Source organism: Pseudorca crassidens, chromosome 16, assembly GCF_039906515.1.
Source record: "Pseudorca crassidens isolate mPseCra1 chromosome 16, mPseCra1.hap1, whole genome shotgun sequence".
Taxonomy (NCBI): Eukaryota; Metazoa; Chordata; class Mammalia; order Artiodactyla; family Delphinidae; genus Pseudorca; species Pseudorca crassidens.
The window spans coordinates 14,095,588-14,115,194 of NC_090311.1; the positions used below are offsets into that span (position 1 = coordinate 14,095,588).

The window sequence follows — 19,607 nt, forward strand, 5'->3', positions numbered from 1 at the left end:
CTCACCGCTAACTAAATCCAGTGCATTCATGTTTTAAATACTCAGGATGATCTCGTTATTTACATTTCCTTCTTCATTGTTGTAACTGGAAAAAAGAGGAGTGACTGACTGGGCTCTGTATTTCATATGCTGGTTCTTTCGCCATTGTTCATAAACAGCAGCTCATGTCAGAATTAGCTAATTCAACACGGCATTGACGCTTCTTAAGTATAACATTCACATTTGAGGGGGGAATTGTTTTGAATGCTTGCCTTCCCCAAGAGCTCAGTTTTCGCTTCCCTTTCTTTACCATATCCTACCTACCTTCACACTGCTGTGTCTGTGTCCTGTGCCTTGTGGGATTTACTGTTGTTTCCTGTGCTCAGAGGGGTGTCTTTGGTTTTTGAAATCCTCAAATTGTTGGCCACCATCCCTCAGGGGCAGTGAGACAGGGGTTCTATCTCAGCATCGCTTTACGGTGGGAACCTGTCTCCCGGAAGGACGGGGTGCTTGCTATGTGCCGAGGCCTGGCAGAGCACTTAATCCGGGATACCCAGGATGGCATTAATACCCTGAGACCCCCTGGCTGTTTTCTGCCCTCCGATGCTCCTCCCTGATGGACTCCCAGTGGTCACCACTGAGGAGACCAGAGCTGGCACTCTGCCTCCAGCACTGCAGGGTTTGCTGTCGGTATTATTTTACTCCAAAAAGACTTAACGAGATTAGAAAAGGCTACATTTTTCTCAATCTTGGGCTTAATTTGCCCGAAAAATGAGATAATTTTTTGAAGCTTAGAACATGTTTTATTAGCCTCACTAGGATGTTTATTATGAATGCCATTTCCTTAGTCATCTAGATTGTTTTAGAAAACCAGTGCCCACTACGAGGTGTGCAATATAAGTTCACCTGGAGCCGGTGTTGGGAACGGCAGAGAAGCCCTGAGTTTGGAGATCCCTCCCAGGCCTGCGGGAACTCTTTAATCGGGATGGGGGGGGCGGGGGGGGCGGCCTCTCTGCTCTAAACCAGAGCCTGAGGAACTTAAGGCTGGCCCGATGTTTGCCATTCTAATCCCCAGAGAAGATGTTTTGCAAACACTGTGCTCCTTGCTGAAGGAGGCTGGAGGGTCAAGGGTTCTTTATTGGATAACCAGCAACAGATGGATTTGTAGGGCTTAGAGACTAAAAAAAATTGGTCGGGAGGACACTTGTGGGATGGGACAGCGAGTGGTGGACAGAGCCTTCGTCTGTAAAGCCAGGATTGCTCTAAACTGTTCATTGTAGTGATCATTTGTTGGGTTCCCAGTCTCACACTTGGTGCTTTGCCTTCCTTATCACTTGCTGTGTGCCTGGTGTCACAGTGGGTGCTGAGGATAAATCAGACGGCTGGTCCCTGCTCTGCCTGTGAGAGACGTTAAGTGATTTGCCCAAATTCCCATCGTGCCGGTGCTCTGCTGCTTCCCAGGCTCCCTCTCACAGCACCTTTCTCACCTCTTAACATTCGTATTCTGCTCTTTCAGACTTCACTCTAAATTGTTAAATCTCAAAGGCAGAGGGGGTCCGTGGCCTGAGGGTTAATTTCAGGCTGCAAGACAGAGTCGTGGGAACTGCAAGTCCCTTGACCTCCCTGACCTGGTTTCCTCGTCTGAACACAGGGCGATATGATTTGTGCCTGTCCGCCTCACGGGGCTGTCAGGAGGCCTGCGGGGCAAGAAATACCCATGCGAGTCACAGCCCCTGAGTACCCCGAGCCACCCCCAGGTTGTCCCGCGGTGTGCAGGAAAAAGGCAGCGCCGACTTTTCTAGGTTCAGCCGTGCCACCTTGCGGCTGAAGCGCCACCTTGTGGCTGAAGAGCATGTCGACTTCAACGGGGTCTGGAAAGGGCTCCTGGCCGTTTATCCAGGATCCAGATTAGGAAAACATACCCCGCATTCCTTCTATCAGACAAAGCAGACAAAGCTGCTTGATGTGAAATTATTTAGCCAAGCGCACTGAAGGCTGCTTGGCAGACAGCCTCCTCACTGGGGCAGCAAAGCCAGGAAATTGGCCTATTTTATGCGCATTCCCCTGAAAGTGTCCCTGGAGGAAGGGAATCTCATCAGGGAGAGCTTTTCAGCAGGGCATTGGCCAGAGCTGCCAGGCAGATGAATAGATGAAGGCTGGTGGAAATAGCTGCTTGCTCTGGAAGAGCTGACTCTGTCATTCCCTATGTTGCATTTATGTAATCGTTTTGATCAAGTATCGCCAAATGTTCTGTTCCTAAACCCCCCAGGGTCTTTTACCTCCACTGACTGCCAGCTTTTTCATGTTTTCTTACCCGTCGTTATTTTCTTTCTGTTGGCCACTAGCCAAGGAACACACACGACGTAATCGGCAGAGTCGAACCTTTTTGGTGGAGAATGTCATAGGAGAAATCTGGTCCGAGCTGGAGGAAGGTAGCATCCTTAAACGTCCTTTGCCCCTGCTGGATTGTGTGTGTGTGTGGGGGGGGGGGGGGGCGGGGGCTGCTGGCAAAAATGCATTTCTATTTGTTCCTTTTGTACTTTTGGAAAATGTTCCAGATCAGTTGGTTTTACAGACCACTCACCCAGGGAGAGCTCTTTTTGGAGCTGTAATTTTGCATGTTCTAAAACCATATAGGTTCTTCAGAAGAAAAGTAGGAATTGGAACTCACCAGTTCCAGAGTGAGTCTTGTGCTAAACAGCAGGTCATTTGATGGTGCTATTAACTTGGCAGGAAGTGGTCCACACGTGTCAGGTATGCAGCAGCGCATGACCTGAATGCTTTAGTCCTAAAGGTTCACTCATCTGGGTTCATCATCCATGCTAACCGGCACTTCTGGGCAGACACTATCTCATCTCTTTAGTCATGGATAACTCACTGTGTGGCTAATTAGCAAAACTATTGTACTAATGAGTGTTGATGGTGCTTAGCTGGGTGCACCAAGTCATCCTGGCAGCTTGTTCCAGGACGTGATGGACAAGTGGTCTGTATAAAGGTTGGCTGTTTTTGTACCAGGTGACAAGTATGTGGTAGTGGACAGTGGCGGTGGCACCGTAGACCTGACAGTCCACCAGATACGGTTACCGGAGGGACACCTTAAAGAACTGTACAAAGCAACAGGTAAGCCTGAGAAAATGAGAAAAATGGCTAATTTTCTCATACCTGAGCTGTTTTACCCATTTCAGATTTCTCTCAGTATCTCATTCTTTCAGTGCCATCAGCATGTGGAATTACAGGCAGTAGAGGATACGGATGCATGAGACCAGAGAGCAAAATGCAGTTAAATGGGGCTTCCCTGGTGGTGCGGTGGTTGAGAGTCCGCCTGCCGAGGCAGGGGACATGGGTTCGTGCCCCGGTCCGGGAAGATCTCACATGCCGCGGAGCGGCTGGGCCCATGAGCCATGGCCGCTGAGCCTGTGCGTGCGGAACCTGTGCTCCGCGGCGGGAGAGGCCACAACAGTGAGAGGCCCGCGTACTGCAAAAAAAAAAAAAAAAAAAAAAAAAATGCAGTTAAATGGCCTTTAAAACAAACCACCATAACTTGGGTTTGGGCATAAAGTGAGCCTGTTTCAGATCCTGGCCACGATCGTCACCTGTGATTTGGTTAAGCTTTCTAGGGAGGTCCCACGATGCCTGGTCTTGACTCAAGATCATCAAACCAAAGAACATTCTCTTCTTCTTGGTGGGGTGGGGATGAGTAATTAGTAGATCACAGGAACTAAGTGAGGTCTGCTGGTTTTCCAGACACTGTCCTTGGATTTCTTGGGTGGGAAGACCATGATGCCCCTAGTTAGTTAAATGTATTGATTTTATTTAAAATGTAATTGATTTTAAACAGATTGTTGACGAGTGATTTCTGTAGGAAAGTTTCTCCACGTGGAATGAGAAGAACCTAAGGGTTTTAAAGTGTAAGTAAAAACGCATAGCTGCGGTCTGCTGGCTAAGTGGGTCCGAGGCTGTGCTGCTGTCGTTGAGCAGAGCCCAGAACCCAGGGCAGCTGCTTCTCAGACGCCGGCTTCCATTTCTGGCCGTCTTTAACAGTGGTCTCCCTTTTTGTCCTTGACTCAGGTGGACCCTACGGATCTTTAGGAGTAGATTATGAATTTGAAAAGCTTCTGTGTAAAATATTCGGAGAGGATTTTATTGAGCAATTCAAAATCAAGCGTCCTGCGGCCTGGGTTGACTTAATGATTGCATTTGAGTCTCGCAAAAGGGCAGCTGCCCCGGACCGAACTAACCCTCTGAATATCACCCTGCCCTTCTCCTTCATTGACTACTACAAGAAGTTCCGTGGGCACAGCGTGGAGCACGCCTTGAGGAAGAGCAAGTGAGCTGGGCTCGTGTTTGGCTCGGGACAGTCTGGGGGGTAGAACGTGTTCGTGGGGAGGAGGAAGGTGGTGTGGACTCTGAGTTCCAATCCAACACACTTGCTGTGTGACCTTGGGCAAGTGACTCAACTTTTTTTTCCTTGGTTTTTTCACCTGGAAAATGGGCATGATAATTCCACTTACCTCAAAGGGTTGTTGTGAGGATGAAATGTATTCATATATGCTTAGCAGAATGCCTGAGACCTGGAAAATACTACCTCTGTGTCAGCTATGATTACGCGCTAAAAAGATAAGCTGTATGAAATCAGGGAAGTTTGTCTGTTTGGGGCCCTGCTTTATCCCCAGTGTCTACAACAGAACCTGATGCATAGGTAGTAGGTGCTCGGTAAATATTTGTTGAATTATTTATCACCCTGCCTTCTGCACTAGACTTTGGCTTCCACTGTCTCAGGGGAATGAATGTTGGCCACAGGCAAAAGCAAAGAGAAACAAAAGAGGTTATGCCTTAGCTTTGAAGCTTCTAAGAGTCTAGGTCCTGGTGGTTTAGTGTATTTCTAAGGGTTCTTTGGACTTTCAAGCCCCCTTCAGCCCCCTCGGATGTGACAACCATTCTACCAGGGCCCGTGACTATGCAGGTTAGCCCGGGTATCCTTTATACACTCACCGCTCGTTCTCTCTCTGCCATGCCTCCACAGTGTGGATTTTGTGAAGTGGTCCTCGCAGGGGATGCTGAGGATGAGTCCAGATGCCATGAATGCCCTTTTTAAGCCGACCATCGATAGCATCATTGAGCATCTCCGTAAGTGATCAGCCAGGGCTCGGCCACTCAGTGGCCAAGAATGGGGACTGATGTTTCCAATATCACCAACCAGTGTATGTGAAGTCAGGATGGCAGGGGGTCTGGGTCTTGGAGCCGCAGGCCAGGGCCCCGGCAGGAGTGGGCAGGGCCTGGGCATGCATGAGGGCGGTTGCTGGGCACTGGCTGTGGATCCCTCACCTCAGGTACTGCAAAGCAGCCCAGAGCCTGTTCTCACTTGGGCTTCCATTTGGCTTCAAAAGTCAGAGAGGCGGGAGATCTAAAGCAATATTATCATCGAGTGACAGGCCTTAGGGAATGGATGGTCTTTGCTGTATCAGAACAAATTAGAAATCACAACCTCTGCTAGGGAGGAGGAACTGTTGTGTAAACCAAAGAAAGGTCTCCCACAAGAGAGCAAACGGAATCTGGCCGTGCACTTAACCTGCTCCCTCAGGGGCCCTCGCCCAGAGACACACAGTAGGCTCACCAGGGGCCTCTTTCAGTGTCCAGGCCCCTCCACACACTTCCCACCCTGCACCTACACAGTCAGAACTCCTAGAGGTGGGATGGGGATTTTATGAAAACCAAAGAATAATATTGATAACAGCCTGCCTTAACAGAACCGCAGGTTTGGAGAGGGCAAGGGGTATTCATTTATGTGTAACGAAGAACTACGTAAACTGCTCACTGTCTAGCTGTTAAAATAAGTTTCTACTTAGCAGTAGCTTTGGTTTTTATTCCTGAACATATTGATGTACAAACCCCTCCTTTCTTTAAAAGATTGGCTCTACAAAAATATTCCGTTCAACAAGGTCAGACTAAGCCTGTCCTCCAGCTGGCCCAAGCGGCTTTGTCCATTCTCCACATTCTCAGGCCGCCCAATCCCCCTCTGGCTTTTGGTGACAGGTCTCTGTCCATTACTCTTCCCTTTCAGGGGACCTGTTTCAGAAGCCGGAAGTGTCCACGGTCAAGTTCCTCTTCCTGGTGGGCGGCTTCGCCGAGGCGCCCCTCCTGCAGCAGGCGGTGCAGGCTGCCTTCGGCGACCAGTGCCGTATCATCATCCCCCAGGACGTGGGCCTCACCATCCTCAAGGGCGCCGTCCTCTTCGGCCTGGACCCCACTGTCATCAAGGTGCGCCGGTCCCCGCTCACCTACGGGGTTGGGGTGCTGAACCGCTACGTGGAGGGCAAGCACCCGCCCGAGAAGCTGCTGGTGAAGGACGGCACTCGCTGGTGCACTGACGTCTTCGACAAGTTCATCTCCGCTGACCAGTCCGTGGCCCTGGGCGAGCTGGTCAAGCGCAGCTACACCCCGGCCAAGCCCTCCCAGCTGGTCATTGTCATCAACATCTATAGCTCTGAGCTCGACAACGTGAGCTTCATCACCGACCCCGGGGTGAAGAAGTGCGGCACGCTGCGCCTCGATCTCACGGGGACCAGCGGCACTGCCGTGCCCACCCGCAGGGAGATCCAGACCCTTATGCAGTTCGGGGACACTGAGATCAAGGCCACGGCCGTGGATGTAGCCACCTCCAAGAGCGTCAAGGTTGGGATCGACTTCTTAAATTACTAACTGGCCCTCCCCGCCGCCTGTCCCCTTGGGCTCAGCTCACCTGCATCTGCTGACCTCAACCCTGACTGTTCTTTCCCTGCCCTTGACCCTAGCCATCACCCGTCTGAATTTCAGCAGGGAAGATGAGAACAGCCAGGGCTAGAAATAATTAGGGATTTTTGAGGGCACACTGGAGTCAGAAAAACTGTTGGCAGTGAAGATGGAGGTGGGGAAATAAGGAATTTGAGGATCCCAGAAAAGCAGCTAGTGTTCATAGGTACGAAGTGGTGAAACCCCCACCCCCACCCCCCGCCGCCCCACAAGGGAATCAGTACATTTCTGCAGCAGTGATCGGGCTTGGGTCGAAGAGATCTCCCTTATGGAGAACTTAGGATGCCCTGTCGCGATCCTTCCAGATTTGAAATAAGATCTTTGAGCCAGGAGGAGATTCTTCATCTCTCTCGAGACTTTTCTTTTTTACGTGTTTTGGATGGCAGTCGCTATAAAATGCCATCCATCTGCAGTTAATTTCTTTTCATCATGGTGTGATTAAAAGTGATGATTCACTGGGAGCTTGGAGGGTTTTTAGCTGGTGGGAGAAGACTGCCTACACTGGGCGCTATTTTAGATTCTCATAATTTAAATTCCAGAAAGGGTTAGTGAAGAATAACTGTAGCTTCAGCTAATCCACTAGGATTTGTGAGTGGGAGAGCTGACACCTCGACTTTTCAGCAGGTAAAAATTTGCTTCGAGGGAAATGGATATTGAGCTAGTGACATATCCCAAATTATATGCTGTGATAGAACTCCCCAAAGGCCAAATCCTGGTTTCTGAATTCATAAGTAATCTGCGTTAACCTTCGTAGGATTCTGTGTGAGAAAATGAAGTTGCAGGTTGCCTCCTTCACATCACCAAGCCCGGGAGTCCGGAACAGCCCCTCCCCTTGACAGGCACCCGTATCTTAAACTAACTCCCTCCTCCCTGCTTGCCCTCATCTCCCTAAGAGATTTGGCCATTTATTTCCACATTTTGAAAAGAATACATTGGTGATACCTGGGCAGAGAATCTGTTTAACGAAATGTTGCATTTAAAATCTTCAGTTTTAAAACTAGAACTGAAGATTCTATCTAAAGGCATTCAGAGATCTGTACTTAGTGAATGAAGCTGGGTTTTCTCAAAGCAGATCTGTGGATCTCCCGCGCAAGAACTGCCTGGGCGCTTCTGAAATACAGGTTCCTGGATTCTGTCCCTTTTATGAACTCAAGTCTTGGAGAGGGGAACCAGAATCTGCAATTTTTAGTAAATGCCACAGGGGACTGTGGTTCAGTTGGAATTTGAAAACTCCTAACTTTAGGGTTTTGGAAAGCTGGGGCCCAGACCAGAGCCTGCAGCTTCCAGTTGGGTTCCCTTAGGGAGTGAGTCTGCAAGTGAAGAACCACAGTCCCACACGTTGCCCTCTTGTGAGTGGGGCTGGAGCTCCAGCTGGCTTGGGGAGGGCGCTTTTAACCTTCTTGTGAGTGGGGCTGGAGCTCCAGCTGGCTCGGGGAGGGCGCTTTTAACCTTCACAGGAAGGGCCCGGGGAGGAAAAAGATTGGAAGAAAGGCAGCCTCAGAATGGGGCTGAGGAACCAACGGGTGTGTGTGTCCGCTCTCCATCCTTCCCCACTTGCAAAGCCAGTCTTCAACATTCAGGAGCCAACTGAGGAAAAGCATCAAGAACCTGACTCAGCCCCTGTGATCTGTTCAAAGCTGTCTTTTCCACCTGCTGGAGTTAACTCGATTTTAAATCACCAGAGGCATGCATAACGAATGAGGGGAGGGTGGATGACTCAGCCACTAACTTTGAATACTTGGATTCACAAACCCATTATCATATGCAGATTTTAAGTAGCATTTCCAACTTCATGCTAAGTGTCTTCTTTTTCCCATCGCTTGCTGCAGAATTCCCTACTAGAACGTGAAACACTGACAAACCCAGAACTAGAGGATGCTGGTCACATACTTAGCAGCGGGGTTTCGCATCGAGACACAGATGTGGCTCTAGGGTTCTCTCGCTGCCTGCTCGGCTTCAAAAGCTAAATGTCATGGGTCTGTCTTTGGTGTTGCCAGCCATACTCTACAAACAAGACTTTTCCATTCAGTTATAAGTAATATAATTTTATGTACATATAATATTAGAAAATTGTACAGAATCTTGATTTCTACAATATGCTCTTGTTAAAAAAAAAAGGGAAAATGCTCTTTGAATTTTGTTGATGACATTGCTGCCTTTAAGTTTCCATGGTTTCATTTCTTAATTGTGCTTACTAGACATTGATTTGTACTGATGCTAAGCTATGGACTGTGTGCGCAGACCGAGCAACAGACAGAGGTGCCTAGGGTCAGAATCCTCTACGAAATAGACCGGCTGGATTGACAGCTCCATCAGACCTTTCTACACACACATCCTTCCCAAAGGTTCACAGTTTATATTTAAAGGTGCATAATAATGTATCGATTCTCCTGAACTGTCTTTGAGAGCTGAACGTTCTGGTTCTGTAAGCCATGTGACTGTGCAGAAAAACCTCCGAAGACTCTGTGTCCCTGCAGGGTTGTCAGCGTCTCCTCGTGGGGCGAAGCAGTCACTCTGAAGGCAAAGTGTGATGTTTTCAGGACACCAGCATCAAAGGGAGGAATCAGGTGGTACCCAAATCCAGCTTTTCTACTGGATTAAGTGTAAGTGTGAGTAATAGAGTCAAGTCCTTTTCTTGGCTAATGTAAGGCCTTTCCCATCTTGCATGAAGGATGTCTCCTTGTCTATTTCTCTTAAATGAAAATGGTTGAAATTTGCAATGTTGGCAAAAAGATGATGGAGAGGGGGTGATGATTTTACTGGATTTTCTTCTGCTCCAGAGATGCAGCCCTGATAGTCAGACTTCTTAGAGGGAATCCTCAAATCCACCCCTTCTCCCCTTCCCCCCCACAGAAATATTCTAGAGTAAGAACACTGGATAGGTACATGTGGACACATTTTCTAATCTTAGAAAGTTTCTAAAAGGCCCGTTGTCTTAACGCCTCACTCAGTTGTCCCTGGCATATTATCTGAGGTTCAAGTTTCTTGGAAGCAGAACTGTCAAAGGGTTTCCTTTGTAACTTCCCTTTCTGTACACAGCAGGCATTAATAAATGTTGAATGTCAGACAAGAATGTCACATGGACAAGAGAGGAAAGAGGAAACATACAAGCGTTTCTGCAGACCGATGGCTAAGATGAATCCAGATTACAGAGCCTGCCCTACCCCTAGAATGTTATTTAGATCAAGTTTAGCTTTTAGAGTCCAGGTCTGGTTAATTGCCAGGGTGGCAAAGAATCGCATGCACCTATATAAACAGGAATCAAAATGCATTATTAGCTGAAGATCGAATCACACATTGTAGAGATGAAATAGCTGTGATTAAGCTGCGTATTTATGCTGGGAAATGGCTGAAGTGGGTGACTAGTATAAAAGTTGTTGGCCATAACATCGTATCTCTTATCGGCTTGGAATATGGAAATATATTCTAAAATAACAGCCACTGGGGTCTTGTTCACTATAAATTCGAACTTCACAGAACGTGGCAGCAATTCACAATCTGACTGTATCTGCAAACTGTCTTCACAGATGTCTAATAAAGCAAAACTCTGGATCTCATGTGGCCCAGACTTCTTTTGTGCACTCTGAATTTGTAAATGGAATTATAGATACATTACTGACTTTCCCCTCTACCCCATCTCAGATGGAAATTGATTTTCAGGTCTTTTCCTAGGTGTTGCAAGCTTTATTAACTTTCATTCCAATAAGACTGGCTCCTCTGTTCGCTGGGAACCAAGCCTCCATGGACATCCACGAACCCCTTTTCCCTTGAAACCAAAGAAAGCAGCCTTGCCAGAGAGAAGGCAGATAAGCCACAGTGACAACTGACAACTCCACTGCACCCAAATGAAGGTCATTAAAAAAAAAAAAGCAGAAGGCCAAGGACTGATGCCTTGTCCTCTGGTGTCCCAGCAGGCACAACTGGCTGGCCGCTGCATCTAGGGCCTTGGGTTTATTCCGGGCTCTATGTCTGGGTCACCCTCCAGAGTTGGCTCTAGGAGTTTCTGGATAGTCTGAGGTGGGCCCTAGGACCTCGAGGGAGGTATAAATGGCTTCTTCCTAAGTGGGTAGCTACACCAGCTTTCATCTGAAGTTTAGTTCCCATGAGGAGAGGTCGGGAAGGCCAGGATGTACAGTCAAACAAACGTGTTTTGCAAAGTAGAGCCAGCAGGCAGTGTGGCTGCCGTTTCCTCATCTGTAGGGAGTGGCTGGGACTAGCCGTCTGTAAAGGCCACTCAATCCCTGGATCTGGGTCACACGGTGGGCATCTTGGTTTTGTCGACTTAAAGAAGTGCACAATGTGAGAGTTGAGAGCTAAGTTTCACTTGGGACAAAATGAGGGCTATAGCCCGGGAGACAGCATTTCAGATAGTTCTGAGAAACTGCTCTGAAGAGGTGGGGTGGGGGGGAGTCAGTATATATGTGATTCTGGTGAAGAGGGAGTGCATGCAATCAGGCACATATTTTTTGCAGAAGGTTTCTGCTAGTCGTGAGGAGCGGACGTCACCATGAAGGATTTTAGTGCTTTTCTAAATACGAGGAGATGCAAGCATTAGGCTCATAAAATAAAATCGGCTCCTGAAAATATCTAACTCTCTGAAGACCTGTTGGGCCAGTTCTTCCCAGAGCACAGAGGGCCTCTTTTCTGCTCTCCACCCTGAACTCCTTTCAGGGGGTGTTGAAAGTCAGCAACTTCAGCAGCTCCTGAATTAATCCTTGTGGATGGCAAGTGCCCATGGCAAGTGTCAATTTGTAGTTGACAGTTTCAGTCCACTGAGATGAAGCCTCATCTCCCATAAAGTGAAGACGGTTAGGAGTACGGCTCCACCTTCCCAGCATCCTTCATTTTGGTGCTCTGTCCCTCTCTGCCTGGCTACCTGTCCTGGCCATCTGGAGATTCTCCTAGTAAGAGACACAAGGCTAGGAGGACAGAGACACGAGGACAGGCTAGGAGGACAGAGACACGAGGCTAGGAGGACGAGAAGCCCAGGGGAAGCCGTCTGGGACACAGGCCTCTGCTTCCCTCCCAGGCTGCTTCCCCCGCCCCTGCCAAGGCCTGTTCCCGCCAATCCTCTCCCCCCAGCCCAGGCCTCCCCAGTGTCTACATCAGAAAAGGCGGCTTTGACCCGGATCCCTTCGTGTACCCCTCTCCACAATTTCCAAACCCAAAGCGGCCTCGCCTGGGTGAGACCGTGTATTCGGAACGGAGAACAGCTTCGGAGGCAAAATATTTTCCGGGCAAATCTCTGCATCTCACCCCATAGACCGACGCTGAGCGAGTTCACTCGGGTTCACCAGTCGCCTCTGGCTCCCGGCCCGGACTTCTCCAGGAGGCCAAAGGGTGATGAAGGCGGGAGGGGCGGGGGTGGGGGGGTGGGGGATGGTCCGACTCTGCCCCTTTCCCCTCCCTGCCCCCCCCCCGCGGTTGAGGTGAGCTCAGAAAGGCCGGGAGCCCTGGTGGAGGCCGGGCTAGGGCAGGAGGTCCGGCGGGGCCAGGATCCAGGCCAGCCCAGGTGAGGACGGGGCGGGGCGGGGCGGGGGGAGGGGGCGTGTCCGCGCTTTCTGACCCGCTCCCCGGCCACACCCCCAGCACACCCCCTTTCCGCGCTCTTCCCTTCAGCCTCCTCCAGGCAGGCCTCTGGGCTGGGTCTGCGGCTGCGCAGCCGGCCACGCACCCGCGGCACACTTCTGGGCAACATAATCCTGCCCCCAGAGTGTAGACGTCTTTCGGTCACACCTCCTTGGACACAGGGACCTTCAGACAAGTTACTTAACTTCTCTGTGCCTTATTTTTCCATCTGTAAAATAGGGACTCAGGTAGGAACTAACCCTTAGGGCGACCGTTAGCGTTTCACAGGAATGCAGTCCTGTCTTCAGCCGTGTTGTAGCAGGTGTTCTTCAAATGTCTGAACTGTTTAAAAAATTTCCATCACTGCTGAGTAAACCTTGCCTGAGGCCCTCCCCTCCATCCCTGAGGCCACTTGCCCTGGCCACAAGGGCATGAGTTTTGAGAGAGGAACTGGCTTGGTAGGGTAGGACTTGGAAGCATCAACAGATGCCAGATGCAGGACCTGGTCCATTTGGGGGCACCACAGGCCATCCCAGAAGGGAGAAGGGGTCTGGCTCGGGAGACAGCATCCACGTAAACTGGTCCTGTTCGGTCCGCCCCCCGCCCCCCCCCCCCGCCCCATCGTGGACTCCATGCCAGCCTTTGCAACTTCTGATCATTTCCAGCCACAGTTTACTCTAATTCTTTGCTATGTCCTGTACATTGCATGCTTAACAGCATCCTTGGCGAATTGTGGTGCTTTCTCTCTGTCCTAATCCCCGGGCAAGGTTATTGACGCCCAAGGGCTCTAGCACATGCGCAGTGCGTTCTCCAGGCAAGGACTTCCCTTCATTAACAGAGAGCAAAATCATGGGGTCTTCCAAGACCTTCATGAGACACCTGCGAATCACACCAGGCTACAGTGGTAAGTGGTGATGTGCCCTGCAGGGGGACCATGGTCCTGATTGCTGTCCCTGCCTTGCCCCACTCACTGTCCATGTCCGACCGGCTTATTGGACCAGTACAGGCACTTTAGCTTTTAAGAAACTTGCTGGAAGTGTTTCATTGCTGAAGATGGCAGATAACTGGGTTCTGATAAGTGGGGAGATATAATCTAGGCAGATCTCCCAGGACATGGCCTGGTATGTAAGAAGCACTTAATTAATGTCTGTTATATACATTTGGACCAGGATAGACACAATGCATAAGCTGAGGCTCTGTCCTTCTTCCCAAGTTGTGCTGTTCTCATGAACTAGGGCTGTCCTTATGGTCCCATTTCTTCCTGTGTCCCCTAGAGGGATGGTGACCAACTTTTTTGGTTTGCCGGGAATGGTCCCAGTTTTAGCACTAAAAGTCCTGCATCCCAGGAAACCCCTCAGTTGTTGGCAAACCAGGACAACTGGTCACCCTACCTAAAGGCTTTTCCTCCTCAGGCTTCCGAGAATTTACTAAGTCACATCCCTGTGGGTAACAAACCTGGTGGTCCCCATAGGCCCTCTGCTCTCACATATAGGTATTCTCGGTGGGGAGAGGCATGGAGAATATTCCAAGGTTGCCCATCCTCACCCTGGTCCTACTGGTTGGTTAAGAGAATAGGCTTTGGATTCTAATAAACTGAGATGCCAATCTCTCCCTGGCCATTATCTATGTGATTGTAAGTAAGTTACTTACCTCTCTATGGTAAGTAGAAAGTTCTATTAAATGGTTGTATTAGTTTCCTAGGGCTGCTGTGTAAAACAACAGATGTCTATTCTTTCACAGTTCTAGAGGCCCAGAGTCTGAAATCAAGATGTTGGCAGGGCCGTGCTCTCTCTGATGGCCCCTGGTGTCCTTGGTTTGTGGCAGCATCACTCCGGTCTCTGTCCCCATCTTCACATGGCTCTTCATGTGGCCTTCTGCTCAGTGTCTCTGTGTCTGTGTGTCTCAAACCTCCCTCTCCTTTTTCTTATGAGGACACCAGGCACTGGATTCGGAGCCCACCCTAAATCCATGATGATCTCATTTCCAAATCCTTAGTTACGTCTGCAGAGACCCTATTTCCAGATAAGTTCACATTCACAGGTACCAGGGGTTAGGACTTGGATAGGTCTATCAATTCAACCCATTACATGGGGTAGGGATAGATTCCTCATAAGACCGTTGTGAGGATGAAAGGAGCCAGCACACACAGCCTGTTTAAAATATCTTGGCCCTTAGCAAGACTCAGTAAGGGTAGCTTGTATTCCTCTGTGTGTGTGCATACACGCCATCCGGTAAAATCTACGCAGATCAAAGTAGACCCTGATGGAGAAAAACCTCCGTGACAGGGCCCCTGGGTGTCTACGATCTCCTCCATGGTGTTAGGGTATCTTTTAATTGTCCCAAAACTGGGGAGCCTGGATAGTGGGTGGAAGACTTCCAACACTGTCAAGAGCATTTTAGTAATTGGATTCTTCCAGAGGAGGTTTCTTGCAGGTGCACAGGGTGAGGGTTGCTGCTCTCAACTCTGGGGCCAGGTTTTCTGGCCCTGGGGACAAGGGCAAAAATGGTGGGCTTCAATAATGGGATTGACTTATTTATTTATTGACAGTTTAAAGCCAAGTCTTAACGAGTTTTTCCCCCTTTGTTCTTTTAAAAACTGGTCTTATTATGGCAGCATTATAGGACTTAGGATTCAGCATCCAGTTTAAATAAATAGTTGTGTTTTACCCATACTAATTGTAATGATTACATGTTATTTTGTGGGAAATGGTGAAAAATTGTGCTCGGGGTGGGTCTCACAGATAATGAATTTACCTTTTTGTATAATAGGTCTCTGCTTTTAATAAGCCCGCAATTTCCCGGTGGTCTGACAGAAAAGATCCCCAGTTGCATTTGGGAAGTGTCAAAGAAAATAAGCTTTCTCTCTAAAATAATGAATAATTTCAATTACTCCTTTGACTAACATTTTGGTCCATTAAATGCTTACCCCGTTTGCCGTTTGGGCTGACATCAGGGGCTTTGCTATCAAAGAATATTACTGTCATTGCCTTTGTTGAAACGGGCCTTCCCTCCCGGCTCTAAGGTCAGTTTTTCATGGCCTTGGGAGGGCCCGGCCGCAGTGGAAACAACAGCGCGGCTTGTGTTAATGGCCTTTGGGAAAATGCAGTGTTGTCGGCCAAGGAAGAAACGGCAAGGGGTGGGCTGAGATTCTGGGGCTTCGGGCAGGTTCTGAATCCCTCGCTGAAGGTCGTGATCGGCTCTTGCAGGCTTCGTGCCCTACCTTAGCTGCCAGGGCACCTCCAGTGAGGACAACATGTCCCACTGTCTGAAAATCTTCCAGAACACACAGCGGAGTAAAGACCAGCTGGAGGACTTACGCTGCACAGTGGCCACTGCGCCGAACTAAAGCCCGTCTGCTCAGAGGAGACGGTCCCGTGGACCCTGCACCAGTATTACCAGCGGTACCGCCCCTTGAGTCGTGGTACCGGCTCCCAGAAACCAGCCCCCCTTCACCCTGGGCCCAGGCACAGGGCCTGGCCATCTTGCTGAGCTGCCACTGAGTCCAGCACAGTTCCAGGTCCCCAGGCGTCCGTGCAAAATGGAGAGGCTCAGTTTCTTAAAAGGAGAAAGAAACATTTCCAGGGGGAGAGGGAGACAGGTGGGGAGGAGGGTGCTAGGTACTAAGCTCCCTGGGCAATCATCACAGAGGTTCAGAGAGCAGCTGTTGTCTCAGTAGGTACCGCTTTTAGTTGCTTTCTCTGTGCTGGCTACTGTTATTTCATTAACCACCCACGATGACCCTTTGAAGTCGATACTATTATTCCCACTTTAGAGCAGTGTCCCTTGTCTGAGGTCAGACCTTGGTTTGAACCGAGCTCCTTCAGGTGCTGGCTGGGCGGGAAGGGGTTTTACACTGAATGACAGTCACAGTAACAGTGACAAAAACAACTGACAGTATGATTGTATAATGTTAATCATCACAACAATGATTTGTCCTAGGCTATTTTTAAGGCCTAAAGGCCTATAAGAAAAGTAATGGACCGATTGTCTTTATTATTATTACTGTAATTGGGGATTTTTCGAGAACACACGCTGACTCACATGTTTGGCGTGCTTTAAAAAATTTCCAAGTCATTACAAGGAACATCTGCCTAAGAGTTGGGATTTAGCCCAGCTCCATGAGTATCTGCTATGTGACCTAGGGCAGGGTGCTTCCCCTCTCTGGGCTACAGTTCCTTCATCCAAGGCAGGGAAGGATGGACTAGACACTCCCTAGGGTGCTTTCCAGCTTTTAGGTTCTGGGACTCAGTGGCCTGATTCAATTCTTACAGCAACTGAAGGGCAGTTGTCTCACATCTCACAAATGTGAAATTACCAAAGGGCAGCCAGCCAGGCAGCTAGAGCCGAGTCTGCTGTGCTTTCTCCTGACCTGCGTGCTTCTCTTGATTCCCTTATTCAGATGGTCAAAGAGCATTGTCTGAAGCTTTTTTTCTTTTTTCTTTTGTATTTAGTCTGAGAAAAGAGTGGGATCTGTTTAAGAGCAAGAACTTGGGAATCAGAGAGACCTGGGTTTGAATCCTGGCCCTATCCCTTCCTTGCTATGTGACCTTGGCCAAGACTTTCTTAACCTCTCTGAGGTCTCAGTGTCCTTCTCCACAAAGTGTAGGTAACAAAGGCACCGACTTCTTATGGTTTGTAAGAGAATAAAATGAGAGCCTATGCAAAGCCCTACCAAGGCGCTGGCACGCAGCATCAACCAACCACTGGCAGCTGCCCTCACCACGTCTAGGGGCCTAATGCTTCCCCTGGGGCGATTGTTGGGATGCCATCTAGCTTAGGAGCATCGCCCACTGTGTGGCTTCTCAAAGCCCTCAGGAAGCATGGCATCTTTTTACAGAATGCAAATACATAAAGAAACCTCTTCAGCAGCGCCCCCATCCCCGGCTGGGCAGGCTACCTGCCGAGAGCCAGGGTCACTGAATTAGGCTGTGCCACGCGGTACACCGTCATGGCCAGAAACTGCTACAGGGACTTCCTGGACGTCATGGAGCAGGCCAAGAGAGCACACCTGAAACCATATGAGGAGGAAGTCTGGCTTGTAACTCAGGTAACAAGAACGAGGGGAAGAGCAGATCTCAGGCCAGGGGTTTCCAGATGCCCCCAGCCCAGCGCTAGGACTGTTTTTTTTTTTGGTGTCTCTTTTGTTTTACAGAAGGCGCTGTGTTTGTAATTGCAGGACTTGCCAAGTAGGCAGCCACGTCCTGCTCCCAACCTGTGCCTAGCAAGTTCCAGAAGCCTTGCTTCTGGTCTTTGCTGGTTTGCAGGGAGAGGCTGGCAGTAAAAACCAACTGGGGCCCCTGTCCAGGCAGCAACCTAAGGCTCAAGCATGCTGAGGAAGGGAGATGGTAGGGCACTGCATGGAGCGGGGGGCTCTCGTGGCCTCAGTTTTCCCTTCTGTAAAATGGAGATGATGATCCTTTAGGATAAATCGTAAGGATCGGAAATAAACACACTGTGCTCATGCGGGACCTGCACAGATTATATTTATTTTTATTATTAATGAAAGGAATAACTCTATGACTTTTGTTCTTACTTTAGAATATATTGAGTTAGGCCTGCAGCACTTCCTCCTACCCCTTCTCCAAAAATGTTGCTGCATGAAAGGCTGCTGCCAAAGTATCCGGATTTCTCTATTCCAGGTAAGGGAGGACTTTCCTTCCTTCCTGCTGGTTTTAAAAAGGCGATCGTTCCAATTTCTCCACATCTTTGCTAACGCTTTTTATTTTCTGCTTTTTTTTTCTTTGATATTAGCCATTCTAATGGGTGTGAGGTGGTATCTCTTTATCATTTTGATTTGCATTTTCCTAATGATTAGTGATGTTGATCATCTTTTTACGTGCTTATTTGCCATTTATACATGTCTTTGGATAAATGTCTATTCAAGCCCTTTGTTCATTTTTGAATCAGTTTGTTTGCTTTTTTGTTGTCAAGTGTTTGGAATTCTCTATATATTCTGGATACTAACCCCTTATCAGATATACAATTTGCAAACATCTTCTCCCATTCTGTGGGTTGCCTTTAGATTCTCTCGTACACTGTAGATGGGAATGTAAAATAGTTCAGCTGCTATGGAAAACAGTATGGTGGGCTCTTGAAACAATTAAAATTAGAATGACCATACACCCAGCAATTCCACTTCTGAGTATATTCTGGAAAGAATTGAAAGCAGGGTCTTGTAGAGATATTTGTACACCCGTAATTATAGCAGCATTATTCATAGTAGTGTAACCCAAGTGTCCATCTAAGGACGAAGGGATAAGCAAAATGTCATCTATATGTACAACGGAATATTATTCAGTCTTAAAAAAGAAATTCTGACACAACCTACAAGACAGATGAACTTAAAGGACATTATGCCGAGAGAAATAAGTCTAACAGAGAAAGAAATAACATATGATTCAATTTATATGAGGTACTTAGAGTAGTCAAAATTAAAGACAGTAAATTAACAGTGATTGCCAGGACTGAGGGGAGGGGAGAACGGGGATTATTGCTTGATAGGTACAGAAGTGCAGTTTTACAAGAGAAGAAGAGTCACGGGGATGGGTGGTGCTGATGTTGCACAACAGTGTGAATGGACTTAATACCACTGAACTGACACATAAAAATGGTTAAGATGGTGAGTATTAAGTATGTTTTAACACAATAAAAAAATTGTTTTCTAAGTAGAAAAAAAAAAAGCGGGTGGGATGTTTGCAGTAGCCCCTCTGCCTCGCTGGGCCACCTGCCTGCAATTTGTGGGGCTGGTTTATCTTCCAGGTGCTAGGTGTCCTACCCTTGGAAGAGCCCTGATGGAGGACCCCAGACGTCCGGTGAGGTGTGGCTGCGCTCAGAGGCCAAATGTCTTATGCAACGGGAGGATTTATCCAGAGCCACTCTCTTCAGTAAAGGGCGTGGAAGGGTAGAAGTGGAGAGCCTCCCAAGGAGAGGCACTTATTAAGGGGGGCTCAGAAGCTCGCCATTCTCACGTGAGAGCCCCTCACACACCCCAACCGGCACGAGGGAAATTTCATAAGATAAGCATCCTCTTCACTGCCACCTGAACCCTGACCGGTTGGTGATAACATGTCATTCACAATAGAGGCCGTTTATTGTCACGTGAGAGTAAAGAGGATACACTTCTCAGCATGCTGAGGCTTCTGTGGATGTTTTCCAGGTTATGTTGACCTTGCTGGATGGGGCCCAGCTCTTCCCGATGCTGAGGTAACATTGCACACCTGGATCGGGCGCTCACTGAAGCCCTAGCCTGGCCGTCTAATGAGTCGGCCCCC

At 48.7% G+C, this 19,607-nt stretch overlaps 2 protein-coding genes across 5 annotated transcripts in view; both read left to right on the plus strand.

Moving 5' to 3' along the window:
• HSPA12A (heat shock protein family A (Hsp70) member 12A) overlaps window positions 1–10,325 on the plus strand; it is a 159,609-nt gene extending 149,284 nt beyond the window's left edge. For all 4 annotated transcript variants that reach the window (XM_067709281.1, XM_067709283.1, XM_067709282.1 and 1 more), the window contains 5 exons: window positions 2,325–2,411; window positions 2,995–3,099; window positions 4,048–4,306; window positions 5,003–5,106; window positions 6,041–10,325. In XM_067709281.1, coding sequence (XP_067565382.1) covers window positions 2,325–2,411; window positions 2,995–3,099; window positions 4,048–4,306; window positions 5,003–5,106; window positions 6,041–6,678 — 1,193 coding nt within the window. In that variant the 3' untranslated portion in view covers window positions 6,679–10,325. The remainder of the gene's footprint in view (window positions 1–2,324; window positions 2,412–2,994; window positions 3,100–4,047; window positions 4,307–5,002; window positions 5,107–6,040) is intronic.
• Window positions 10,326–13,185: 2,860 nt separating this feature from the next.
• SPMIP5 (sperm microtubule inner protein 5) lies at window positions 13,186–19,241 on the plus strand. The gene is given in 7 exon segments (XM_067708857.1): window positions 13,186–13,240; window positions 15,543–15,674; window positions 15,677–15,757; window positions 17,174–17,205; window positions 17,207–17,370; window positions 17,875–17,975; window positions 19,096–19,241. Coding segments are annotated over 7 exon segments (711 nt in total).
• Window positions 19,242–19,607: the final 366 nt, after the last annotated feature.